This window comes from Corapipo altera, unplaced genomic scaffold, assembly GCF_003945725.1.
Source record: "Corapipo altera isolate COAL_440 unplaced genomic scaffold, ASM394572v1 56, whole genome shotgun sequence".
Lineage (NCBI taxonomy): Eukaryota > Metazoa > Chordata > Aves > Passeriformes > Pipridae > Corapipo > Corapipo altera.
The window spans coordinates 3,144,034-3,171,906 of record NW_020884896.1 but is presented as its reverse complement, the minus strand read 5'-3'; the positions used below and the strand labels follow the sequence as shown (position 1 = coordinate 3,171,906).

General features: G+C 39.2%; 2 protein-coding genes across 6 annotated transcripts in view; one reads left to right on the top strand and one right to left on the bottom strand.

Annotated features, from left to right (window-relative positions):
* IDE (insulin degrading enzyme) overlaps nucleotides 1-120 on the bottom strand; it is a 61,363-nt gene extending 61,243 nt beyond the window's left edge. Inside the window, exon 1 of one of the 2 annotated variants that reach the window (XM_027648305.1) lies at nucleotides 52-120. The gene's annotated coding sequence lies outside the window, so the exon portion shown is untranslated. The remainder of the gene's footprint in view (nucleotides 1-51) is intronic. The other variant, XM_027648306.1, reaches the window with a different exon arrangement.
* Nucleotides 121-3,807: 3,687 nt separating this feature from the next.
* KIF11 (kinesin family member 11) lies at nucleotides 3,808-27,299 on the top strand. Of its 4 annotated transcripts, XM_027648299.1 has the most exons (24): nucleotides 3,836-3,867; nucleotides 4,922-5,017; nucleotides 8,638-9,170; nucleotides 12,142-12,274; nucleotides 12,411-12,508; nucleotides 12,590-12,668; nucleotides 13,001-13,186; nucleotides 13,269-13,393; nucleotides 16,005-16,095; nucleotides 16,352-16,594; nucleotides 16,708-16,803; nucleotides 17,481-17,569; nucleotides 18,075-18,162; nucleotides 18,946-19,134; nucleotides 20,286-20,485; nucleotides 20,800-20,980; nucleotides 21,290-21,412; nucleotides 22,336-22,494; nucleotides 22,891-23,030; nucleotides 23,660-23,939; nucleotides 25,048-25,270; nucleotides 25,525-25,679; nucleotides 25,992-26,108; nucleotides 26,736-27,299. In XM_027648299.1, exons 3-24 carry the CDS (start codon nucleotides 8,962-8,964, stop codon nucleotides 26,856-26,858), a joined length of 3,327 nt encoding a protein of 1,108 aa, XP_027504100.1. In that variant the 5' UTR covers nucleotides 3,836-3,867; nucleotides 4,922-5,017; nucleotides 8,638-8,961; the 3' UTR covers nucleotides 26,859-27,299. The 4 variants fall into 4 exon arrangements, with proteins under 4 accessions (XP_027504103.1, XP_027504100.1, XP_027504102.1 ...); XM_027648302.1 differs by lacking the exons at nucleotides 4,922-5,017; nucleotides 8,638-9,170 and having other exon boundaries at nucleotides 3,808-3,867; XM_027648301.1 differs by lacking the exons at nucleotides 3,836-3,867; nucleotides 4,922-5,017 and having other exon boundaries at nucleotides 8,937-9,170; nucleotides 26,739-27,299.
* The last annotated feature ends 574 nt before the right edge of the window (nucleotides 27,300-27,873 follow it).

Below are 27,873 nucleotides of genomic sequence, written 5' to 3'. Positions count from 1 at the left end.
GCCCGCGGGGTCCCGTCCGCCCTCCGCGCCCGGGCCTGGCGGGACCCGTACCTGGGGGTACCTGGGAGCGCTGGAGCTGCCTCTGCCGCCGGGAGGGCCGGGGCTGCGGCTGGGGAGGGGGCCGGGGGCCTCTGGGAGGAGGCGGAGGCGGCGGAGGGGGTGGGTGGCTGGGCGGGGAGCCGGGGCGACACTCGGCGCGGCGGGGGGGCCGCGCCCGGCGGAGGCGGACGGGGCTGCGGCGGGAAGGGCAGTGGGGCGGCCTCGGGCTGCGCCCGCCGAGGAAGCGGCCCGCCCGCGACCCGGTGTCCGCGCTCCGCGTCCCTGCCGGCGAAAGCCAAGACAAAAGGTAATTAGACGCCTCGTAATTTGAGCACAGTGGGTGCAGCGCCGTCCTGAGCGGCAGAGATTTCGGGTGTCAAAATCCTCCCTCCCCCGGGGACTGTGCGCCCTGCGGCAGCGATCTCTCCCCGGGAGCTCCGCTGGAGCCCGCTGGCCGCCGCTCACCTGCAGCCGAGCTCTGCGGCCCCGCCGCGCCGGGCACTGCATTCGCTTCGCAGGCTGGGTGTAGAGGTGTAAACGCTGGGTAAGATCGGTTGCCATATATTTGATTTTCTGGGGAGATTTCTGGGGGAAAGTCGTGGATGGGGCTGGTTGCTTTAATTCCTTTGTAGGAAAAAAAAAAAAAAAAACCCAAACACAAAAACCCCACAAAACCAACACAAAAAAAAGAAAACCAAAAAATCCCCACAGAAACCAAACCAAAAAAAACCCACCGCCCCCCCAGCCCCACTGTTTGAAGTTCTGGTAATGTGTTTTCTTCAGGTGTATCTATTTTACTATGTCTTATTTTTCAAAGGTAAGGGGAAAAAAAAAAAAGGTGGTATCTTACAGAAGGAAATTCACAGAACCCTCCTGTCCTAAAAAGGTAGTAAGATGGGCCAGATGAGTTACCTAAGGTTATTTCTGCACCCAAAGATGGAATTGAAGATGTAGCAGAAGTAGCTTTAAATTAGTCAGCTTTCGTGAAATTTGCAGTTAAGAAGTGGCAGCGTACTACTTCATATGGTCAGCAGGGAATCAACATAATCTGTCAGGGAATGCTGGTTTCCAGTGAGGTCTGTGCTGCTATAGAGACGCTCTTACCCATACCTGAGCTACCCAGTTAAAACATTTGTGTCTACATCAAGTACACCCACGCTTCTGGCCTTCGTTTAGACACAGAACTGTCTCTCAAGTTAACTCATCCTGGTTGGAGCAAGGCATTTGTTAGTTTTCACCTAAATCAACTGGTTGGATTTAGAACTGTGTGGGTGCCTAATTTTAACACAGTATGTTAACTACTGCAAAAATGTCCTCATGGGATTCTAGTTGGAGGCAATCTGGTTTTTTCCAGTTCCTGGTGTATATAAAAGTGAAGACCAAGCCGGACAAAAAGAGGACAGGATAAATGGTGAGCTCTTAATTCTGACTTCCGCCAGTGCATCAGAAAGGCTCATCCCCTGGTGTCTGACAGAAGGCACACTGCTGGGTGAGTGCCTCTTCGTGGTCTGTCTCCTCCCTTTCTGAAGCAACTGGGGGATTAAGAGGCTGTGAATTGCAGTCATTCTGTTAAATTGGATGTATGGTAGAAATGTTTATGCTTTTATTGTTAACATGCTATAGTCATGCTATATCATTTACCATGTAGGGGTGAAAACTGTAGAAGTATACAGTTTCAGGCAATTTATTCTTTTTTCAGGTCCTGACAGAGAGTTCGCTAACCTCATGTAGCTAAATGTATATGTTTAGCTAGTGCTGGCCAGGTTTATATTTAGCTGCTCTGATAAATCTTGCCTTTTCCTATAAGTCTTGCCTAGTATACACAGGGGCAGTCCTGGGAAAGCAACACAGACTGCACCTGCGAAACTGTGGTGGTCTGCTAATAGCTGGATCTAAAACAAGCGTTTCTGTAGTTGTGGTGATGAAAGATTGCACCTCCTCATGCACCTAACATAAGTATTGCAGCAGAGGTCTGCAGTGGAGGTCACGCCTATTTTATCCACTGTAAGCTTCTTTAGTGGCTGTTCCATGGCACTGGTGTGTTGTGGTTTAACCCAGCTGGCAGCTAAGCACCATGCAGCTGCTTGCTCACCTCCCTCCCCTCCAAACCCAGTGGAATGGGGAGGAGAATCAAAAGGAAGACTTGTAGGTTAAGAACAGTTTAATATTTGAAATTAAATTATAATAATAATGATAATAAAAAGACAAGTGACACACAATACAATTACTCACCACCTGCTGACCAATGCCAGAACCTACCCGCAAACCCCAATTGGCCCCTTCTGGGTAGCTCCCTCAATTTCTATACTGGGCATGATGTTCTATGGTGTGGAATATCCTTTGGCCAGTTCAGATCACCTGTCCTGCCTATGCTCCTCCACAGCTTTTTGTGCACCTCCTCACTGGCAGAGCATGAGATATAAGGAAGTCCTTGGTTTAGGATAAACATGACTTAGCAACAATGAAGACGTGAGTGTGTTATCCACATTACTCTCATACTGAATCCTAAAGACAGCACTGCACCAGCTACTGAGAAGAAATTAACTCTATTCCAGCCAAAACAGGACACACTGATGTTTATTCAGAGCAGGTTGGGTTCTTATAATCTGACCTCTCTCTATTTCAATTTATACTAGTCAAAATTACAATCATTCACTATTTTGGATATCCTTTCCATGTTTTAAAGATATTTTTAATAGGACACCATCAGCAAAAGTTAAAAGGACTTGCAGTAAAATTGGCTTCTCAGTCTAGTCCAGCAACTAAGATTTCTTCCCATGAAATTTTAATTGCTCATAGACAGTTGGTGCTTTCTGCTTTCTTCATCTGCCCTAGTGGAAAAACAGGTGTTATCTAAAAGACTAAATGAGCCTAAATATAATTTAGAGTAAGTGTGGAAATTATTCAAATATTCCCATGAAGAAGCCTTACAAAGTAGCAGTGTGGAGATCCCTCTTCAGAATATGTGACATAAATGTACAGAGAAATTGATCCTCAAAGTAGGCAGGTTATAAGTAATTTAAAATAAAACTAGTATTTTATACTTGTCTTGAAAGCTAAGAGACAGCAAGTGTAGAACTCTTAAGTACAGTCTTGATAGGCTTCTAACGGAAGCATGTTTTTGCTACCTAGATAAAATTCTGGACTAAATTCAAATTGTAATTGTATATAATAGGGCTTTGTAGCAAACTGGCCTCAGGCTCAAAAAAGCATAGCTTATGATTGTTATTTCCACTCCAGAATAAATAGCAGCAATGATGTGGCATATATAAAAAAAACTGTCTATTGACTGCTCTCAGTAGAAAAATACTGAATGAATAAAATTTTAAGATATTAAAGGTAATGAGGCCAAGGAGACATTTCCTGTTGACTTCAGTCTGTTCTGTCAAGTCTGTATGTTTCCAGTTTTTCCATTCATTGTTTCTTTTCTTTTTATGTAAAGGATGTCTTCCAGCTGCACACCTTAACTGAAAATAGGTAAGCCTTTGTAAAATGACTAGCTTTACTCTGAGTTAGTTACACAGGTGCATACATCCCCCTACGTGTGGTGTTAATTTTTTATTATGGCAACTATAAAAAGATATAAAGGTGCTACCATCTCTGTTGGACAGTGATCTGGCACACATGCCTAAAAAAAAAAATCTTTTATTCTGTGTATTTTCCCTACTTAGTTGAAACCAGTTCTGGTTTTAATCATGTTGTATATGTATTGAGTCCTTAATTTTAACAATAGTTACTTTATTGCATTGTATCTTTTGTTTTTAACAGTGACATAATTATCCTGGTACTTTGACTGTCCTCAGCTGAAAACATACCAGTACAGTGTGTGTAAGTCCTTATTGTTTAACTTTCTGTATGTGAACAATACAAAGTTTAGAATATTACTGGTCAACTGGACAGGCTATTCAAAGACTAGAAATTGCTTTATAATTATCTAAGGTGCAGGTCGATTCCCCTTTAACCTGAATATACAATTAATCAGCAAATTTTTGCTATGTCACTTATAGTATTGAACAATATTACACTCTCCACATGTTCAATACAGTTGATACACTGTGTAGCATGTTGGTAATCAAAACAGGTGTTACTAAGCCTTAAAGAAGTCTCACCCAGCTTTATAATTTGTATTAATTATATCTCTCCATTATTATACCTTATATAACCTTTCTTCATTCTTAGCTAATCATGTTTTGTGTCAACAGTTTTACTATTTGTCAGACCTCTGTACCTATAATTACCCAGATGTTCTGATACAAATCCTAGGAAAACAATGTTTGTTTTGTCTATAAATATCACCATAATTCAATGGCTTTTTCTTGGCAAGCTATAGTTAAAAATTGTCCTTTTTGATCCATATGTGGAAATTAGTAATTTCTACTAGTTGTTACCTTGGCTGTTGTGTGTATTATTATATAATTTAATTTTCTGTAATGTTTTTGTCTCTCTTAAAAAAAAAATTATCACAGATGATGTACATGCCTTGTTAAAGGTCATTCTCCCAACCACTATTGAGACTAGCCTAAGTATTCTTGCGGTTTTTCTTATTGCTTGTGAAATGCTAGCTCCCTGTTACTCAGTTTATGTTTATAGTATATTAGTATCTTTAGGTTCAACCTTGTCTAAGAAAATGTACAACCTATACTATAAATTGACTTTGTAAAACAGACCTACAGCTATTAAACTGTATGCTTTTTTTAAGCTAACTTGATTACCAGAAATACATGTTTTTCACTTACCACAACTATAGCAAAGGTAGCTATGGACCAAATTTAATTCCCAATAATTAATAGATTCTTCTTGTTTAAATACATGTTTAAATGATGTCTTCTATGTTTGTGAGAGACATGTTATATTTTGAGGAAAAATCTGACTTTTGTACCAGAAAAGAACAAAAAAGCAGAAGTTGGAAGAAAATATTTCCTGAGTTCCAGTGCTACATTCTTTTGTATGATCCATTTGAAGGAGTATAGAGCAAAAGGTAAAGATTCAGATTATTTGCATACCTGCATTTGAATTTTCAGTCTAGCAGTATATACTACACAATTGTCTGTATGAATAATTTCTGCTCTTAGCATAGATGGAATACAAAAAAGCAACTAAGAGTAAAGGTGGTCTCACTATGTTTGCCATGGACATTGTTCTTATATTTATTTTCCCACTTGATTAAATCTGTGCTTAGCTGAAGCAAAATGTATTATTGTGATTTTTAGTGTTTCATTAGAGGGGAAAAAAGTAGCAAGTCTTAGTAACATGAACCCACCAAACTCGTTTTGGTTTGAAAGTTAAGCTCCAAGACTGTTAGAAAATACGAGTTCCTTAGTTGCCTGTTGTGGTTTAACCCCAGCCAGCAGCCAAGCCCCACACAGCCACTCGCTCACTCCCCCACCTGTGGGATAGGGAGGAGAATCAGAAGGGTAAAAGCTGGAAAACTCATGAGTTGAGATAAAGGCAGTTTAATAGGGAAAGCAAAAGCTGCACACACAAGCAAAGCAAGGAATTAATTTACCACTTCCAATGGGGAGACAGGTGTTCAACCATCTCTAGAAAAGCAGGGCCACATCACGTGTCATGGTTACTTGGGAACACAAAACACCATCACTCCAAAGATCTCCCCTTCCTTCTTCATCCCCCCACTTTATATACTGAGCATGGTCCCATAGGATCTGGAATATCCCTTTGGTCAGTTGGGGTCACCTGTCCTGGCCATGTCTCCTCTCAACCTCCCATGCACTCCCAGGCTCCTCACAAACATGGCAGCACAAAAAGGCCTTAGCTCTGTGCAAGGCCTGCTCAGCAATAACAACATCTCTATATTATCAAACCTGTGTTCAGCACAAATCCAAAACATATCAGTCACTGTGAAGAAAATTAACTCTACCCCAACCAAAACCAGCACATCTATGCTTATAAATTTTGTTTTTTTACAAGCTGTTCCTACGGAATCATTGCCTTATTTCTAGGTTTGAGGTCAAAAGGCTAAAAATTGATGTTGAAGGGCAGTAATTCATCTGGCAGTTACTAACTTCGAAATGTCTGTCCTTGCAAAGTAGTTTTCTTGTAATATATTTATATATTATACATACTTTCAAATTGTATTGCTTTCAGTGGCATGCAAGCAGTAAAATCTTATATGGGTGTAGTGGTTTGAATCAGGTTTTTCCCCTGCAGTTGAAAATGGTAAAACCCCAGGGGGTGGTGGCCCCAGAAGTTTTGAAGTTTTGTCCAATGAGTGCTTCTGCGAAATATAAACATATCACAACCAAACAGAAGAGAAGAGTTGTAGTTAGGGGTTGAAGAAGAAGTAGCCATGTTCTGAAGCCATGAGCTGAAGGGGCAAGAGCCCCTCTGGGGGGCCACGGCCCCCAGCCCCCGGCTGGGGTCATAGAAACTCAGAAACAGTGTTAAGCTGGACTATGTGTCTGTAGCTATGAAGGCTGGGAGTTTGCTCTCCACTGTGGGCAGCAGCAGGAGTAGCGACAGACCAGCAGTGGCCGGAGAAACAGTGGCACAGAGCCAGAAGAGATAAGATGAAGCAACAGAGACATGCAGCACACAGAGAGAACTCCTGGAAGGAGACAGAGAGCCAAGAGAGAGCCAAAAGCAGCAGATGAGAGCAGAACTAGCTCTACAGAGAGAGTTGGGGTAAGAACTGAACCAAAAGACCCCAGACTCCTTTGAGACCCCTCTTAAGTCGGGGTGGTGGACTCTTACTGATTAGAAGTCCTAGATGGAGTAAAGGAGCTAAGAAGCTTGGTCGTCCTGAAAGCTTAGCCAAGACGGTGTGTGGAGGCTGACCTTGAGGCCCTCCCTTGCTGCAAGCTACAAAGAAGCTCGCAGCCATCTTGAAGCAGGGCACAGAAGCTCTGCAAAGGGGAATCTGAATCCCCTGAGGAAAGGGACTGCCACGAAGACCCCTGAGCTTTGTGGTATGACGTGGTGACGCGAGCTTGTCCCTGCTACGCAGTCCACGGAAGAGAAGACCCTCGCTTGGAAGAGGAGTGGCCAAGGGCTTGGATATCCCCTCGTCTGTGCTGGCAGAGATCCAGCAACAGCTGCATGCGTGAGAGAGAGATAGACTGCTACTCTGAAGAAGCTGCTGCCCTGAGAGTTAGAAGGGATCTGTCCTTCTTCCCTCCTGGACTTTTATTTGGAGGGGAGAAGAGATTTGATCCATTGTAAATACTTATGTCACGGTAGAGATAATTAATATTGTATATAATGTATTGTAGTATTTATTTATGTGTACAGTCATTGTAATATATTCCCTTTTCCCCATTTTGAGTCCGTGTGATTGTCTGGAAAACACATCTTACACTAGGTTGAGATGTAGGAGGGGGTTTAGACTAGGGAATTAGATTTTGGGGTATCTCAAACCATGACAATGAGGCAAACAAAATACTTGCTCAGAAAGGCTTGAAATGAAAATTTTTATTAATACTTATAAAGTTTTCATAGCTCTTGTCCTGTTACATCATCAGCCTACGTTTAGAATGGCAGACAAAATTTCTTGAATGTTAATGCTTTCTGATCAATTTCTGCTCGCAGCAGAATAGGAATCCAGTGCTTCATGTCCTTTTCTGTGAAAGTAATGTATTTCTCAGATCCTGTTCTTTCTGCCTAGTATAAGATTGATTGGCTCTGACATTGTTCTGACTCTTCAGATTAATGGTAGAGGAGCATAATGTAATGCTGCTTCATGTCACTGTCAGAAAAATTACTGCAAGCCTTAAGGGTTAGGATTTGTTTGTTATTAATTTTAACAATTCATGGAGGAGGGAGATGTAAATTTCAGAGCAGACAACTTAGGGGAAAAAAAAAGAGTGTGGACACTTCCAAAATTATAGATGGGTAATCTGAATTTCAGGAACTGGGAAGGCCCTAGAAGAACAGCAAAACACTGTAGCACCATAGGCCATAACAGGTCGATGACAGTGTGACAGTCTGTAGGAGCCAGTACAGATTTGTTGGAAAAAAAGTGTGTCAGACCAGTTGAATCTTCTATAACATCTGCTTCTTCCTCTCTACTTGGAAGACCTGTTATCCTGTCATAGATCTCCACCTAGCAAAGCTTTTAATAGTGCCTCTCAGAGGAAGCTGTCACAGGGAAGCCAGGGTGATATAAATCAAACTGCTAGTGAGAGGGTGTAATTTTGTGCTTGGCAAGTGGCTCACATGATCTAGTTTCAAAGCAAAAGGATGGATGTGATGCACCCATGATGCTTTGTCCTGAGCCTTTACTTACTTTCATTGTGATATAAGACTTTGCCAGGAATCGATCAGGCAACACCCACCTGTAAACATTTAGAAAGTTAGGTGTAGAATTCAGTGATGTTTATGAGTTGTGCTGGAGACCAGCCTGAGTTGGTGTGTGCAAGGAACAGAGGGTCCAGAGAGGAGCTCAGCAGGCATGGCCCAGCTGGGGATGGGGTCTGGCCAGCTGTGGTTCTGCTGCAGACATGTGGCAACCTGAACTGGGGCACCACCAACCGAGGACTCAGCAGGTGCCCTGCTGGGAACAGTGAACGCTGCGCTCCACCATGTAAATTAGAAATGTGATTAATTTTTTTAAACTGGTAAAGTAATGCTTCCACTCCACAGGGCATTTTTTAGGCATGCTTCTCCAATTTTGTCGTGATATTTGAAGAAATTGTGGACTAACAGGAGAGCTAGTGGGGACAGAAGAATGGCTGCAGGGCTTGACCTGCGAGAGAGGGTTACGTCGATGATGTGACTGTTGAAGTGACTGTCGACTGATGTGCGCGGCGAGGAGTTGGGCTGCCCTCAGAGCCGGGGCTGTCAGCGGCAGCAGCAGAGGAGGCCGGTCGCGGCCCTGTTGGCCCCTGGCGCTCTGAGGAGGAGGTGCGCGCTGGGCGGGAGCGGAGCGCGGTGTGGCTGCCCGGGCGGGCGGGGCCGCCATTTGAAATGCCGTCCCGTGGTGCCCCGCGGCCGCCGCTGATTGGCCGAGCCGGGCGCCGCGCGGTTCGAAGTGGCGGCCGTGCGCGCGACACGTCCCGCTCCGGCAGCGCCTCGGCTCCCGCTCCCGGCATGGCTTCCTTCGGCTCCCAGGGCGGCGGCGGCACCACCAAGAAGGAGGAGAAGGGCAAGAACATCCAGGTGGTGGTGCGGTGCAGGTGAGTGCGGCGGGTCCTTTGGGCGAGCGTTGGGGGCCACCCCGGGGAGGACCCTGGTCGGTCCCTGCGGGACTCGGGCCCGGGGCGTTCGCGGCGCTGCGCCGGGGCCGCCGCGGGACGGAGGCGGCTGTGGCGGTGCCGAGCCGGTGTGCCCGACGGTGGGTCTCTGTCTGCCCGGCGGTACCGCCGAGCCCCCCCGGGCGTTGGTGAGCGCGGGAGGCGGCCCCGTGTGCCCGCGAGCGATCGGCGCTTCCGCGCGGTAACGCTGCTGCGAGCGAGTTCGTACGGCTTAAAAAGGCGAAAAGGTGCAGTTTCCGGATTTGATTCGTTGCACACCCGGTGTAAAGCGACGTGGGAAACTTAAGGAGAGCTAGATGAGAGTTAGTTAGTAGGACTGCTGTTCAAGGCGCACAAAAACCCAAGCTGAATTTTTACCTTCCATAGGAAGCCACTACGCTTTAGCAGCTAATGGAATTGTTGCTATTCCACTTCCTTATACCTCTAATATAATTTCATTGGTGCGGACTCTCCAGTCGAAAAAGCTACGGGATGGGGGTCAACTGTTTAAGTAATAATGGCCAATTATCGTTTTGATTATATAAATTTATTTCTTGTATGAAGTGATACATTTCACATACCATAAAATTAAGTTCTCGTTGTAATTTCGAGGTGACTTTAAAGAATTGCTCACTGATAGTAGATCTTAAATAATCTTAAAGCATTGCTTGTTAAAGCTGTAATACTGGTAATGTGTTAAGAATAGGGTTTGAAATACCATTAGAAGTTGAGGTGTTTTTTTGAGCCAGAACTGCAAATGTTAGCTTGCATATTATGTTTTAATGCCTTTTGCAATCATGTTCTCAAGCTTGTGAGTTCTACTTTTACAGATGCACAATGAAAATAGAAATTTAAAGCAGTTTTACCTTATTTTTGCAATACAACTGAAACGGTTCTGTAACAAATATTAGATTGGTGAAAGTGTCGATGTGAGTCAAGGCTATTGCAAAAGAATAAATTTCTTGAAGCAATTGAGTTTGAAACAGTTAAGAGCAATAATTTTCTTTTTCATCTGGTTAGTCTCTGTTGTTCTGGAATAGCCTCACTACGTATCAGTGTATTTTTATTTTATATGACAGTAGCATCAGGGCTGTCTATGATGTAGTGTTCTGCTTTTGTTGCAACTCATAGTCTTAACTCCTATGTCAAGATTTAGTCTCTAACCCCTAAAAACTTTCTTACCCACCCTTGCTCTTGCCCCTTGTAGAGCTTTTCTTTTTTTAATAGCTTCAGTGCACTTGAGCTAGTAAGTGTTTTTTCCACTTTTCCTTTTTCTTCTTCATCAAGTCAGGTTCTTCTTATCTTATAGATATGTAGGTAGATGCATTTATGTTTGTTTGTATCCTAATTTGCTCTCAAAAACTGATCTGTCTGAGCATATCAAAAACCTTTTCAAGTAACACGTTTACTGTGCTTTGGTAAAACATGAATTTGGAAACTTAAAATGCATGCATTAGCATTGTTAATATGTGTGATAGTCCTTTGTACCGAAAGGAATGAACATGTGATCAAATGTCACCATGGCATACCAGGCTGCTGCTTGTCTAGTGGGATGGTGGCAATGTGGATGTGTGCTTCAGCTTTGCTAAATTGTTCCTCATATCACAGTTGTGGGCTGTCCTACGTCCTGCATTGTACTGGTTCACTCATATTGTTAAATAGCAGAATATATTCATTATTCAGCTTTCTGTTATTTTAAAAGTCACAAAACTGAAGCTGTAACTTGCTCCTGCTAACAAGATTTTAGTGATCATCTGTTGTCACCAGTCAATCTTGCACCAAAGTGTCCAGTGGTCTGTTTAGAATCTGATACTTCAACCTCACTTCTATGTTGAGGAAGAAATATTAGCCACAAGGGTCAGGAAACTCGAGATGCCATGTACTTGTGGCTTTTTGGGTTGTTTGTTTCTTTTTTTCTTTAACGTAACTTAGCACCTGAAGTGTCTCTGTTAAAATATTTTAAAGACTAACAAGGTTGTAGATGTTATATTTTCAAGTTAACTGTTCAGGTCATCTCTACAGGTAGCATAGACATTCAGTGCAGTAGTGCTAATAAATGAGTAATAAAATGGGATTTCATGCCATTAGTTTTCAACCCGCAGTCATCTCCATGCTTTTTAGGAGAAATTGTTGCAAATGTCCCTTCAAGGAAAATGGTGTGCATTGGGTTTGAATTAACTTAGTGGTGAAACAAAATGCCCACCATAAAGTTCCAAAAATTTTATTGCACCTCTATTAAACCTTTTTACTATAATTGAGTTTTAATTAATGGAGACTTTTCCCCCCAAAATCTGTTTTATCTGTTTTTAATTAAATTCTATTCAAATGCATCAGCATTATAAATGTTCTGGTATTGCTGTTTTCTGTTCTGCAATTAGTAGGGTCTGTTGATATTTCTGGTGCTTTAGTCTTGTCATTGGCATGAGATGTAGGCATCATTGCTTGTGTAAATGAAAAATAAAAAAGGAAATTTTTAAAGTTAGTTTGATTCACTGGTGCTCTAACTTGCATGTATAAGTGTTTTCCTTTTTTGAATGCTCTTATTTATACAACTATTTGGGATGTTAAATCTTCTTCCCCCCTTGCAGTTGAACAACATGTTCTAATGCATCCTAGCTAGATGTGTATCTAAATGACCTTAAAAATGGTTGTGGACCTGTTAAAAATACATATGTAACAAACAAAGCGCTATAGACACTTGATTTGTTCCACAGCGATAGAAGGCAGGGTCTTTAGACTGCCAAAATGTGACTTTTTTTCCTTAAACAATTATTAAACAAACTAAGTTAACTATGTTCCTTTTACCCAGTTATTCTATTCTAGATCCTTAAACTGAGTGATGTTTCTGCTTCATCAGTTTGTGTTCTTGTTAGCAATGATATCAATCTGATTTTCTTAACTCCTGTCTTTTTAGGCCTTTTAGTGCCTCAGAACTTAAAGCAAGCTCCCATCCTGTTGTAGACTGTGATCAAGCAAGAAAGGAAGTTAGTGTCCGCACTGGAGGAGTGACAGATAAGACATCAAAGAAGACTTACACATTTGATATGGTTGGTAACTGCTTGTCAGGTTGGGAACTTCTAGAAACGAGCTAGTACATTTCTCTGATATGGTCTCATTACTGTACAGTGTGATGCTATACATTATTGTATGGATAAATGGGATGTATTGTCTTTGTGTCAATAGGTTTTTGGACCTCAGGCTAAGCAGATTGATGTATACCGGAGTGTTGTGTGTCCCATTTTGGATGAAGTGATTATGGGCTACAACTGTACAGTGTTTGCGTAAGTAAGCCAGTCATGATTATTAGGGAATTTTATTTGAATTTTAGCTTCTTGTTTACATTTTTATTTTTACTCTCACAGTTATGGCCAAACTGGTACTGGTAAGACCTTCACAATGGAAGGGGAGCGGTCACCCAATGAGGAATATACTTGGGAAGAGGTATATTTTCACTCCAGAGATTTCTCTTGTCTTCACTATAGTTCAAATTTGGAAACTGCAGAAAGCTAAAGAAAACTGAGAGCTGGTGTCCTTCAAATCCTGAAGCTGACTTTCCTTAACTGTTTGTAGATTAACAAGTGGTCTCATTCATTCAAGTGAAAAGCAAAACTTTACATCTTTAATGTATTGCATACAACTCTTGGCAATTTTTATGTGGAAGATCATCTTTGTCCAAAGTATTCTTGCTTATATCCAATCGGGCTGTTTAGCGGAAACTCCACCCCGTAACCCCAAGTGCATTTATAAATTAAATACTTCTTTTTAATTTGTAGGATCCACTAGCAGGTATAATACCCCGTACATTGCATCAAATATTTGAAAAACTCACAGAGAATGGTACTGAATTTTCAGTGAAAGTCTCTCTTTTGGAGATCTATAATGAGGAGCTTTTTGATCTTCTGAATCCTGCTCCTGATGCCGGAGAAAGACTGCAGATGTTTGATGACCCTCGAAACAGGGTTAGTGCTTGCAAAATTTGTTATCTTAAGGCTTTCAGGATTGTTGAGAGATGTATAATAAGCATTTATTACTTTCTGACAGCGGGGTGTAATTATTAAAGGCTTGGAAGAAGTAACTGTACACAACAAAAATCAAGTCTACCAAATCCTGCAAAGGGGTGCGGCAAAGAGAACAACTGCAGCTACGTACATGAATGCATATTCCAGGTACAGATCTTCGTCATTTCAGACTTTGTATTTTGTTCTTTATTAAAGAGGATCTTATTGAAGAAGTAAAAGATGATTGAAGCTAGTCCAAACCTGGCATGATCTTGAGATTGTGTATCACAGTGCAGAGTGTCAAATGTGGGTTAGAAAGCCAGAGTTAAAACTTCCTCCTTATGGCATCCAGTGGGGTGATTGTAATCAGTGTATGAAGGGATATTGTGGTTTAACCCCAGACAGTAGCCAAGCACCACACAGCTGCTTGCACCTGCTGGATGAGGGAGAAAATTGGAACGGTCTGGAAAACTCATGGGTTGAGATAAAGACAGTTTAATAGGGAAGGCAAAAGCTGCACACACAAGCAAAGCAAGGTGTTAATTCAGTGCTTCCCATGGGCAGTCAGGTGTTCAACCATCTCCAGGAGAGCAGGGCTCCATCGTGTGTGATGGTTACTTGGGAACACAAATGCCACCACTCCAGACCTCCACCCCCTCTTTCTCTTTCTTACCCTCACTTTATACACTGAGCATGATGCCATATGGTCTGGAATATCCCTTTGGTCAGCTGAGGTCACCTGTCCTAGCTGCGTCTCCTTCTGATCTCCCGTGCACCCCCAGCCGCCTCACCAGCGTGGCAGCAGGAAAAGGCCTTGGCTCTGTGTAAGCCCTGTTTAGCAATAACAAACCCTCCATATGTTCAGCATAAATCTAAAGCATAGCCCCATACCAGCCACTGTGAAGAAAATTGCCTCTACCCCAGCCAAAACCAGTTCAAAGAGCATTATAAAATCTGAATACTTCTCGTCTTAAAAATGGGCAAGACATTTCTCCCTGCATGATTTTTACATAAGCTTCTCCTCTTGTTTAGAGTTTGCATGCTTTGTTATTAGTATATCCCTTGAAAATACGCAGTGGCTATTTTGAACAGTAGACCTGGTATTCCACCTAAATCTAGCTCTGATAAAAGTATCACAACATTCTTAACTGGACATCTAGATATTGAAATTTATTTCTCAAAGTTGCAAAGTTAACTTTTTAAAGCCTTCTGTGACTATGAAAACAGAAGACATAAATCTGACAGATAAATCACTGAAATACATTGCATGTACTAGCGTGAGATAAATATTCTCTTATATATATACAGTATATACTGTACCTTTCAAGAAGGCTGTAGTCCTTTCATGTTTGGAAGACGTTGAGTTGATATACCTGTATTGGAGAGGTGGGTTACCTTTGTTCTAGCTCTTACAGGTGATTGGGTGTTTTGGCCAATCCCATTTACTAAATAAAAGCCTGGTATAAGCGTATCAAATATCCTTTCCTTTCCTCATCAGCAGTAGAAAACGGTACATTAGGATTTGTTACAGAAGTTGAAATTTCAAAACACTGATAAGATCTGCTTTTTACAGGTCAACGCAAGATGCTCATTTCAAACCCTGGCCTCTGAAAACTTGCAAAACTAGATTGTGGAAGTTGGGGATAAGGTTGAGGAGAGGGTTTTGTATGGTAATACAGGCTATTTCATATGATCACAGGTCATAGTCAGAATCTAGCAGAGACATCTGGGTCCAAAATAGCTTTTTTTTTTTATTACTGCTTTCTCATTCTTCAACTGCAGATAGGGTATGTATATCACTGTAATGATCCTGTATTGCAAAAGTAAACAATGCACCCTGCCCATATTGTATTTTAAATCAAAGGTATACTGAGCATATCTGTCTACTGGTGAAAGGGAATAGGTATTTTCTAACACAGATTAGAATACAGAACTAATTTTGTCTGAAATTACAGACAGTTTAGATAATTCATTCTGCCTGAACTGTTGTTTTATGTATAGTCTAACTGGTGTAAGTTGACATCTGTGGCTTTCTATATATGTCAGCTTCCTATTGTAAAAACTTATTAAAGGAATAAACTCAGCCTAAAATCATCTTTACTATGAGAGTGGTGAAACACTGGAACATGTTGCCCAGAGAAATTGTGGATGCCCCATCCCCAGAAGTGTTCAAGGCTAGGTTGGATGAAGCTTTGAGCAACCTGCTCTAGTGGAAGGTGTCCTTGCCCACGATAGGGGTGTTGGAGCTGGATGAAACCATTCAATGATTCTGTGATCCTAAACTGTATTACTATTTTGAATGAAAAATTAATTTAACTTCTAAAATTTTAATATTAGTTTCAGCTACTTGATTATTTTCTTAGCCTGAATAAAGAAAACTATGTTCCTGAAGATCACATTCTATAAAACTGTTATTAGCATATTGACTAAACTGACTTGTAGATTTTTTTTTTTCATGAGATGCAAGTTGAGAACACACACATGTAAACAAAACCACAGCATTTCTCTTGGTTTTGCTCAAAATAAGATAAAATGTATCTAGATTGAATGAGTCAAATGTCATGCGCTTGGTTCATCACTGGTTTTAAATACCATATTCCTATGTATACACACAAAAATATACTTGGTAAAATAACTATGTATTGAAAATGTGTAATTTGCAATTGATGGGCTACATGTATTGCCTAAAAAGAGCACAGATACATCACTTGCAGCAGTTGCATGTAGCAGGTAGATAATTTGGTTTTAATGGAACGTCTGAAACTGGTTTCTCTTGCAGCCGCTCCCACTCGGTGTTTTCAATTACCATCCATATGAAAGAAACAACAATAGATGGAGAAGAACTTGTTAAAATTGGAAAGCTAAATTTGGTAAGTATTTGAACTAAGTGGTGTTGATAGCATTCTGAAAGTTATAAACTAGAGTCTGAGTTTTTTTCTGATAAGGGGAAAAATGATTGTTTTCATAATGTGATATGAGCTATATTTGTCACTCTGAAGAATGTCAGTCCCATTTGTCATCCTGGTGTCTCTTGAACAACTCTCCTGCTATTTTAGGTGTTTTGCAACACCTTGGGCCAAGCATTCTTTAGGGTGGTTTGAGATAGAAGCATAACCTTATTTTCAGGTTGATCTCGCAGGAAGTGAAAACATCGGTCGATCAGGGGCAGTTGACAAAAGAGCTCGTGAAGCTGGAAATATCAACCAGTCTCTCCTGACACTAGGAAGAGTTATTACTGCTCTGGTAGAAAGAACCCCACATATTCCATACAGGGAATCTAAACTCACAAGAATCCTTCAAGACTCTCTTGGAGGACGGACAAAAACATCAATAATTGCCACAGTTTCTCCTGCATCTATAAATCTTGAGGTAAATTTTAAGTCTGAAAATCTATTCCTAAAATAAATAATACATTTTGCTAATGATAAAAAATAGAAGTTAAATTCCTCAGCTTGACCTAGTCTCACATCTGTTTTTCCCAGGAAACATTGAGTACACTGGAATATGCCCATAGAGCAAAGAACATAATGAACAAACCTGAAGTCAATCAGAAGCTAACAAGAAAAGCTCTTATTAAGGTACTAGACATACAACTTAACAAATGAAGTTACAGGTTACGTTTGATTTTGTAGTCTTTACTGTGCAGGAATTATGAGGGTGTGGAGAAGCTGTAACTGGTAGCAGTGCTTTTCTGAAGTGATTTGAATCATTGAACTGGAGCTTTTAAACTGGAGCTGCTCTACTGGTACAGGATTAGTGACTTTGCAGATACTGAAACTGTGGCCAAGACTGAAGTTGAAAAGAGAGGGTTATTGCTACTGCCTGTGGCTCTGTTTGTGGATTACATGTTTACAAGTTATTGGAAAGCCACTAAACGACACAGTTTTTCTTTCTGGAGGAGTTATATTAGCAGGGTCATTCCCCAAAAAGTCCATAAATTAAAGTGAACTTGTCAGTAAGTATGAGTGAAAAGCCAATGTAAAGTAGGTCTCTGCTACAAAGGAAGTTGTGATTCCAATTGTGAGCTGCTAGATGCAACCAAGTATTCTTCAAATGGAAGGTTCCAATGCTTTACATATATCCAGTTGTATGATTTTAAAGGGTACTGTACTGTACTTAGAACAGAATGAAGTGCTTTGCTCCCATGCTTATGCAAAACTTCTGTAGAGCACTACCTTTGTGAAGTATCTGTTAAGCTAGATATCAAAACCAAATAGAAATTTTCAGGTTTACATGGGATTGTTTCTTTATGCAGGAATACACTGAAGAGATTGAGCGCCTGAAGAGAGACCTTGTTGCTGCACGAGAGAAAAGTGGAGTCTATATTTCTCTTGAAAATTATGAGTAAGTCTTCAAAATTTCTGTAAAAAGGCTAGCAACAAATCTCAGATACTGGAAGAGAAATACTTTCAGATCTATTTTCACACCAGAAAGTTGAAGGAAAGTCAAGAAAATTTAACTGACTGCTCAACTTGTTCTTTAGAAATTAATTTTTACACAGGTTAAGCCTAATAGCCTTGCACTGAGGAATTGATTTATATGTGGAATAATTACCATAAGCATAGCCAGGATGCAGATTTACATCATGCAGTCTCTCTTTCAGTGGAAGTTCATACAGGAAAGCAAACTTAATATAGTTAACTTCACTTTTAAGAGGGATAGTTTACACGGAAAGCTTACAGTGGAAAATTGTTTTAAATCTTTTCTGTATTAAGTGAAAATTACCCGCTTTTCATCTAGAAGTTAGCAATACTTATTTTTTTAAATTACTGAAATCATAGTGTAAAAACCTGTAGATAGTCTTGAAATTGCCTCTTACTTGACTAATTTGTTTTAATCTTTGCTTTAGAGCCCTTAATGGAAAGCTGACTGTTCAGGAAGAACAAATTGCAGAATATATTGACAAAATTGGTGTTATGGAGGAAGAAGTGAAAAAAGTAAGTGATGTTTTTGAACTGTTGCTTAAATCTGCCAAAAAATGGAAGAAATTAATTCCTCCTCTCCAAAGGAGGAAAAAAGTTTGAGCAAAGAACAGTCAAAAGATTTTTTGACTCCTTTTTTGTTGTTGTTGTTGTTCTTAAAGTTCCCCTATTAGTCAAGAGTGGAAGCTTCCTAATCCTTGAGTTAGGAAGTTGAAATAACATATATAAGTTTAAGAGTGCAATATTTATTTTTTAAAGCTGTTTTCATGTCTGTTACTTTAATTTGCATTGCTGGATTTTCAGCAAAAAATTTGCTTGTAAAATGGTATCATCTCAGTCGACAGATACCTGCTTAGGAGCAAAGAATGAGCAGAGAGGGTCATGAGCTCCCATTAACAAATCATATAGAAAATTGAAGCTCCTAGTATAAGAGAAGTATAGGTATTAACTTGCTGGAATACATAACTACTCTATGTAATCAGCTTTACTGACTCTCTTCAGTCTGTCTGCTTATATTTGTTCCGTGGGATTTTCTTCCTTGTCCTGTAACAGTGGATTGCTCTTATGTTTTCAGTAGGGAAGCAAGGGATTATTTTGATGAGAATGGTATTGGGTTGATATTTTCAGTGAATACAAAGACTATACAAACCTCTAGTTTAGGTTTAAGACCTCTAAGTCTTACAGCTGAAATTACATTTTACATCCTGATATCTATTGTTGCATAATTTGAGAGATGTGAAGTGAGACTGAATTTTTATAAAGTTATGTTGCCCTATTGATGTTTGTCTTCCTCTTTAGATCACTGAACTATTCACAGTTAGTAAAAATGAACTTCAACAGTGTAAAACAGATCTGCAAATCAAGGAGAAAGAACTAGAAGAAACACAGAAAGATCTACAAGAAACCAAGGTTCATCTGGCTGAAGAAGAATATGTGGTTTCAGTTTTGGAAAACAATGAACAAAAACTTCATGGCACAGCTAGCAAGGTTGTCACAGTTCTTGCACCTACTGTAAAACAGCTTCCTATGTTTAGGAGTTTCGTGGGCTGTTCAAGGAAATCAATTGTTGCTAGAGCATGATGCAAGTGAGACAAGCTGAATTTAAGACGGAAAACTAGAATTAGAATGCAAGACTTTCTCTGTGGTAATATTGACAGTTGACTGCTAAACACGCTGGTTAGTCTGGAACTAACTTGCTTTCAGGCCAGTTTGTCATGGGAGTTCCAGTGCTTTGCAGTATCTATTACCATAAGTTGTTTTGCAGAATAAGTAGTTTTCTTTTAGAAACTTATGACTGGTCCTACAAAACAGTAAATAATATTATAACTGAGGAACGTGGTCTAGTGGAAGATGTTCCTGCTCATGGAGGAGGCTTGGAACTTAGATGAACTTTAAGGTCCCTTCCAAGCTGTTCTGTGAACTGGAGCAGAAAAATAGCAAAAAGTTTGAATAACTTTGCCGTCACCTCTGTATTTTAGGATATGGCTTTGATTGGTCATAATTATCAAAACAGACTTGATGTAGGGAGACAGACTGTCCTGCTACTTAAACTGCAAAGTGATGAAATTTGTATATTTAGGCAACATGACAATTTTTTCTGTTTGGATTCCTGTAAGACTGAAAGGGAATACCTGGTTTTTGCATATGGGTTGTGGAATGTTTGTGTGAGACAAATGGGTAGGGAAATAATATATGCTGACTACAAAACCAAGACTAATATTTTTATGAGTTCCAGATTATTTCAGAACTAGTACTGGAAACTGGTTACTTGACTACTATATTAAAGAATATAGTTATTGTCAAATTATTCAGAAGAAAGTTGAAATGGTCAGGAATTTTTCAGTTACTGTTCTGGGATAAATGGTACCTTAATTCCTTAAATACTGAGGAGGTAATTTATTAATGCTTTGGCTTCAAAGCCAGAACAAATGATCTCTAGTAAGTAACTTTTTCCCGTGTTCTAAGACCATAAATGACATAACACTAAGATTCAGAACAGTTGTAATTTGATCATGTAAGGGGAAATATCCTTCTAGAGAGAGAACTTCTCTAGCTCAGAACTATTATTGATTTTCCTTATATAATATGTACTTGACTTCTTGTTTAAACACTGACTAAAATAACTTTAAAATTTATAGTTACTTAGTACAGTTGAAGAAACTACAAAAGATGTATCTGGGCTTCATGCGAAACTGGACCGTAAGAAAGCTGTTGAACAGCACAATGCTGTTGTCCAAAATACATTTGCAGTACAAATGAATGCTTTGTTCAACAAAATACAGGATTCACTTAGTGAAAACAGTTTGAAGCAGCAACAGATGTTGACATCTTACACAAAATTTATAGGTAAGTATAATACCTTTATCAGTAAGATAGGTAAATTTTATAGGTAAGTCTAATACCTGTATCAGTAGTCATCCTGAATTTTTGCAATAGTAGTCTCAAAGACTGCTTCCTAAAATGGACCTATTTTAGGAAAGTGGAAGAGGCTTTATTTTAAGCAATGTAATGATTACAGTTGCCCCATTATTAATGTATCTGGGATCATCAACAGCCTTCCTGTGCTGTAAGAGCCAATAAGGTGATGAGCAATAGAAAAAGTTCCTATCTTACAGGGGAACTCTTAAAACATTTGTAACTCTTCTTGATCTCTTTTGTAGGTGACCTCTTGTCTACCAGTTCTTCAAAAGCTGATATTCTTGCATCAGTTATGTCAGCAGCTTGTGCCTCTGTTAAAGACTTAGTGTCTACGGAAATTTCTCACTTGTCTGAAAAAATAACACAGCATGAGAATCTGTCACTGGATTGTAAAGCTGAGCTACTGAGATTAATTGTTAGTACACTTACATATTTTTATGCTACTTAAATATATGAAACTATTCTTGATCAAAAGGGAGTTCTGTAAATATATAGTTTTTCTGATGCTCTTTACTTGTATCTGCTTCAGCACTTGACCTTGATTATATCCCTCCCTACTTCCTCTTCCTTGTTACTACCGCAAGTTGTAACGTACTATGTAGCAAATACTGTCATAACAGAGTACATGGATATGTATATAGATAGCTTCTTACAAATGTAGACGAAGGAGCAGCCATCTTATGTTTTACTTTTTGTTTGTTTGTTTTTTTACTGCTGTTCCTAGGAGGAACATAAAACTGGTTTAGGAAGAGCGTTAAATAGCTTGACACCGGTGGTAGAATTTGTCTTGGGGTTAAACTGTCAGTTTCAGAGTAACATGAAGAAATACTCTGCTGTGGCTGACCAGGTAATGCACATAACTTCTCACTTGTGTTCTTCTATTTTATTTAATTTACAGATAATATGTTCTTTGTTTTTCTGCAGTGTGTCAGTGTTTCCACTTCTGGTCTGTCCTTTTTGCCTTTATCCTATCCTTCTGCCTTTTAATTCTTCCTTTCAGACTTCTTTGTCCACTTCTGAGTGTGGTAAATTTGCTTGTTACCTATATTGGCATAACTGCTACCTAAATGCCTCAGTCAAATGGTAAAACATGGATACTTAAATCTGTATGTAAGAAATATTTGATAATACACTGAATATACTCTCCACTGTATTTTAGAAATCTGAAAAAGAAAAATCAACTTAGACAAGTCTTATCACTCCTATTTTTTTTCTGCTGTCGTACCCAACTTTCTCTGTAGTCACTTTGATTCCTGGAGAATGCGATGCTTTATCTTGTTAACAATCATAAGTGCAAACAACACTGCACTTACTGAAGTCCTTTGCAGCCCTACTCTTTCATTTATTTTTTTCCATTTTGTTAAAAATAAGTCTTTGTTTCTGGTGACCCCTTGTTCTGGCTGAAAAACTTTCCCCTTTTGTCAATTACAGCTCATGTGAAACCAACTCCCCTTGTCTAAAGGGTTTCTATTGGTTTTCAGACTTAGGCAGCAAGTAGTCCATGGCTTACTAGCTCTTTCTGTACTTTGTCTGCTTTTCTGTTTTGTCTACCTTGCATGTCAGAATTTGTTTGGAATAGCCCATACCAAGTTCCAGTCCCAAACTTCAGATTGCTCCAAGTGTTATTTTCTGCCTTTTATGCACAATACCTTATTAATGCCTTTTGACAATTTGCTTGGAGTAGAGTTTGTTTCTACATTAATTACGCTAGGGAAAAGTATCCTTTTCTTAAGTAAAGACAAATATCTAACTGTAATTTTTTTTTTCAAGATGGAGGCCCATAAATGGGAAATGGATACCTTCTTTGGAGATGTTTCTCTCACTCTGAAAAAAATACATGAAGAAGTGGACAGTGGTTTTGCTGAACTTCAGCATAATTGTGATGATTTAAAAGAAGAAGTGGAAATGACGAGGTTGGCACATGCAAAGGTATCCTTAGAGAAAGAAATCCTAACACCAAGTGTGATTGCTTGCTTTGATTTAAACTCTTTGTAGTAGTAAATCATTATATTTATATAACGACAGTAACTTGATCTTTTCTGACAGAAACTTATTCTTTTCAGGTTTTGTTAGGCTGCTTTAAGTCGTTTATGTAGGAAGGTACCAAAAAAGACTTCCCCTTCCTGTGGGCCTGTTTAGTATATGTGTTTACATATATCTCCAAAAGCAAAATGTCTTTGTCTTGGCTACACAAAAATTGTACCTTCTGCTTTAGAACTGCAAAACTTTTATCTGCTGCACTTTTAATACGGATATTCAAGTACCCTTTAAGAATGTTTAAAAAGTGCAGAATAACAGTAAAATTTATGGTATTTTTCTTAACAGAGAACAGCTGAATTCATGTCCTCACTGCAAAGCCAGCTTGACGTGTTTGCTCAGGAGACTCAGAAGAACTTAACTAACGTACTCACGAAAAATGGAAGCTTGAAGACCACCATCACTGCTATGCAAGAAAATGTTCACTTGTAAGGAGCAGATTATTTTTGCTGTACACTGATGCAAGATAAAACTATACATGAAGAGAACTTCAAAATTAGATGCTCTTCATATTTATGTTCTTATAAAGTCTTTTGAATGAGGTCTCTATGTTACAGCTGAGTTCTGCCACAGAGTGTAGATCGTAGTTTTCTCTGGGATCATCTTTCCCCGGAGTAAACTAGCTCTACAATGCTTTTCCTCAAGCTTCTCTCCTGAGCATGTTGCAGATAAGAGACTGTCATTTTAGGAGCAATATTCTGATGAATGTCCCTCAGTGTCTGGACTTCAGAATGTCATATCATAAAGTCTTGAAGTATAATGTATCTATCATGCTTCATTCAGTTGTAGACTGAACAATGAAGGTGTTGCCAGTTGCTGTTTTTAGCTCGTGGTTGGGGTTTTTTGGTTCTAGTTTGGGGTTTTTGTTTGGTTTTTAACAAATCTACTCATCCTACTGCAATTTATATATTTACTAAAAGAGCAACAAGATTATAATTAACTGCTTTGCTAAAATTGTACTGTTTCACTGGTTCCAGTCTCAAATATTTCTAAATGTAGATTGTGATTAAAATCTACCTTTCAAAATTTCTGAACTTTTACAAATATGTTGTTGCAGGAAAACTACAGACCTAGTTAGCAGTGCAAATTCCAATCACAGCAAATGTACTACATCTCTGGATAATTTCTCTCAAGAGCTCAGGGGCATAAATGCTGAAAGTAAGATAATGCTGGAAGAATCGAGTGACCACTGTCAACATCTCCTCAGCAATCTCAAGGATGTGTCTCAGGACACCAAAACCTGGTGTGAATTTACAACTGCTCAAGTGGTCAACTTTACTGATCAGCAGCTATCATCGTTCAATGATGAGAAACAGCAGTTTCAGTGTTTACAAAAGGTACTTACAGTAATTTGTAATCTAATGCAACATTATGAGACAAAATTTTACTTGTAGAATTTGCAGGGAGGAAAGAAATTCTCAGTTACAGTCAGAAGAAAATTGTGTCTTTATTACAGCAGACTCATGTTACTGAGCTTAGATGCAATGAGAGGAAATAAAAAGCTTAAATTAATAGGAAGACTTTGGACTAAAAATGCAAATAACCTCAAAAATGGTGTTATGATTAATGCTATGCAGTTAACTTGCATTTTCATCATCTTGATAGTATATATCTCTAATTCTTCAGGCTTTATCTATGAGTAACATCTCTGGGAGATCTGCACAGGCTATATTGTGGAGGATGCAAATGACTATTAGTCAGATTGAATTAACATGGGAGAAAGTATTCCTTTTTGGTATCTACAAGTTCTGACTTCTTATCTGAGAGTTTCTCTCTCAGGTTTTTCGTTTTATTCATTTCCATCACAAACTTCCCACTCTTCTTGTTTTATTGTTGTAATAGGGAATGAAACAGGCAAATCCAGCATTTTCCTTTCTTTCAGAAAGAAAAGCTTAACTGGAAACTCTTTGCACAGAATCACACAGAATATTCTGAGTTGGAAGGGACCCACAAGGATCACTGAGTCCTTAACTCTTAACTGTTAAAGACATTTGCAGTCTCAAGACATCTCTGTATCTGTTGTACCTGCTGAACACTTCAGAAGTTTCATTTCAATTGGAATGGCTAAAAATGCATATTTTCCCCTTCCTCCTACAAATGCATAAAGCTTCTAGTGCTTGTAGGATGTTCACTTCCAATGGAATGTCATAATCCTTCAGGGTTGTGCATAGAAGCGTGAGGAGTCTGATCAGAATTAGATGGCATCATCTTTATGAGTAGCTTTTTAAAATGATCATACTTTCTAAGAAACTGACTCTCTTGTGAAGATAGTTCTCAAAATGAGAGTGTAAAACTGGCACTGAAACTTCTCAATTTGATGTCTCAGTTGTTTCGTTTCAGGTCATGTCACTAATCATGCACCGCATCTTAGAAAAGAGGCCATAATCTTACCTTTCCTGTTAACTTGATGTTTTTAGCTGGATTGTTTGTTTGCTTCATTTTCAGAAAAGTGAAGAACACTGTGATAAAACAACAGCTGAAATTGCTGACTGTAGTAGTAGACAAGTGGCTGCTGAGGGGAAGGTACTCAGTGACTTTCTTGATCAGATAAAGGTGGATAAAGAGATACTTCTGGAGCAGAAGCTGGCACTTAGCAACGAAGTACAGGATGGACTAACTCAGGTTAATGGCTTCCTGCAAGAGGATCTGAAAGTGGATATTCCAACAGGTATTTAAAGTAGGTCGGAGACAGAAGGTCTTACCGAAAGCAATTTGAGTTCCAGAATTTGTAAGTGAATCTCAATGGGGACATAATATAGCTGGCAGCCTTACACCTTTTCTTAAAATGTGTGCAAAGAATGGTGACTGAACAAAGCATGATTTCTGTATTGAGTTAATGTAAAATTGAGGATCTGAAATTAAAGCACTGAATGCTGAAAGCATTTAATAGTGTACACTGATGAAAGGCAATCTTCATTAAAGGGACAACTCCACAGAGAAGAGACTACTTCTATCCAGTCACACTCATGAGAACAGAGCCACGGGAACTTCTGCTGGAGCAATTAAGGCAAAAGCAATCCAAGCTTGATGCTATGCTAAGCAGCATGACAAAGGAGATGGAGGATAGTGCAGGTCAGGTATGTACATGAACAGCAAATGAGGCTCTTGAATGAAGATTTCACATCTTTGAGGTTTTTAATGCCATTGTGGAGGGTTGACTAGAATCCCAGAGCTGTTGCAGATTTTGTTTTACAGTGTACTTGGAGTCAAATATGCTGAGCTTTTGATAAAAACATTCTCTTACTGAAAAATAAGCAATAATATTAATAATTTATTTCTGTTTTTCAAAAATGGAAGTTCTATGTCTTTTATAGATCTGATCATGCTTAGTTTATTCACTGAGGAAATTCAGACATAAAATACACTTTTCTGAAAAATTTCTGTTTTAGGACCTGTTGGAAGAGGAGGGAGGGTTGCAAGAATCCAATGAAAGCCTTGCTAGCGACAAATGCTTAGTGGATACAAACGTACACTGCCACACAAATGGTGGCGTTCCTTTTTTCCAGGTAAATTCCACAGATATTCAAAACAGCTGTGTATTTAAGAGTGAAGAAAATTAATTTTCCATAATAATACTGTAGTTTCAAGTCACTTGTAATTTAGTGTAGTCTCATAGCTTCTTTAAATCCTGTAGAATACACTTTGCTAAACTTGAGCTAAAGTCACAGCAGATTCTGATGACAGTTAATGCTGGATAAAATAATGCAGATTTCTGACAAGCTAGACAGAGAGTTGAAAATTCAGCAAATAGTCCTGCATGAAAAAAGTTGTCATAACTTGTTAGACAAACACATGTGTGTTAATGGAAAAGTTGAAAGTATGTGGAGGGTTTTTTTTTTTTTTTGCTTGCTTCTGACCCTTTTGCTCTACTAATGTATCAGCGTAAACTCGTTGGTCTATTTGTCTAGGGGTTGGCTTGCTGGGGTAGTGTGTTTTCTTGTTGTGGATCCTTTAAAAGCAGCTGCTGAGCTTCTGTGTGTCTGCAGTAAATCTCTTCAGTAAATGCAGTATTAGGAACCTTTTTCAGGAGTTCTACCAACTTTTTTTGAGAACACTATGTACTGCACTGTACATGAGCAAGAAGTCTTTTCTTTGTATTTCTCTTAATATTGGGTATTCTCTTTAAATCCCAGCAGAGAAGTCGTCGCAAAAAGGGTAAAGAGAACAAATCTGCAGCTACAGTGGAGAACAAAATGGGGGACATGACAGAAGAGTTTCTTCAGGAATCCAAGCATCCCTTAAGATTGCTGAACTAAGATATATCTATTGCAAATTCCTGGTTTTAAAAATTTCTATCTCATTGTCTTACTGAGCCATAATGTTTTTGGTTATTCTTGGTCTCTCTTTATTGTGATGCAAAGTTGAATCAAAAGATTGGCCTGCTAGATGTCATGCCTTTGTCCTGTTTTTATATGCTATGCTGGTAGCTTGCAATGTATTAAGGAAAAAAACCCTGCACATTGTGGTGCTGTTATGTTAAATATATTTCTGTGTTTTTAAGTAAGATACCATTTTCTGTTTCTCAGTAGATTTAAAACACCAGAAAGGGATGTTGAAATATGCTTTGTCAGCATTATCAGCTACCATTTTATATATGAATCAACTGTAAAAAAGTGTTCTGGTTTTGTACCTGCTTTTTAATCCAGTTACTCTCTTTGATACTTCAAATAAATTTTGATATATGGAAAACAAACATAGAAATACCTCAGTGAAACAAACTTACCTGACTTTTTTGTATTACCATAATATAAGAATAAGATAATACACCTAATTTAGCTAAAACATTAGTAACTCTTAAATCTTGTGCTGTCAGAAAAGGATGGTTCTCTCCCTTGTTTCATAATAGACAGTAGCTTTATTTCAGTGTCTCTTCACTCTGTGAAAGCTAGTCTCACTGCTGAGTCGTGGGGGTTTTGTTTGTTTGTTTGAACCCCACTGTTCTTATCTTTCTTTTAACCTGCAGCTGTGAGGTGTTGGCTGGGGTACAGTGTCAACCAGAGCTTGTGTATCATAGACTGGCAGCATTTCTTTTGAGATCTAGATACTGAATGTTAAAACATGAAAACTTGGTTACAAATGCAGCTTCTATGTTGTATAATAACAGGGTGTTTCCACTAATTGACAGTAGCAGTTGGACCAGCTGCTCTCTTCATGTTCCTTACATGGAAATTTGAAGAAAACTTCAAGCTACAAAGAAGTAGATTAATAGGATTATGATAGGAATAGGGAGAGATGCTGGATGGCAACTGTTATTTACATTGAAGCACTATT

Coding starts and splice junctions, on each gene's coding strand:
- KIF11 (XM_027648299.1), top strand. CDS start 8,962: ATGCCGTCCCGTGGTGCCCCGCGGCCGCCGCTGATTGGCCGAGCCGGG. Junction 12,275..12,410: donor AGACTTACACATTTGATATG/GTTGGTAACTGC, acceptor TTGTGTCAATAG/GTTTTTGGACCTCAGGCTAA. Junction 26,109..26,735: donor GTGGCGTTCCTTTTTTCCAG/GTAAATTCCACA, acceptor TTTAAATCCCAG/CAGAGAAGTCGTCGCAAAAA.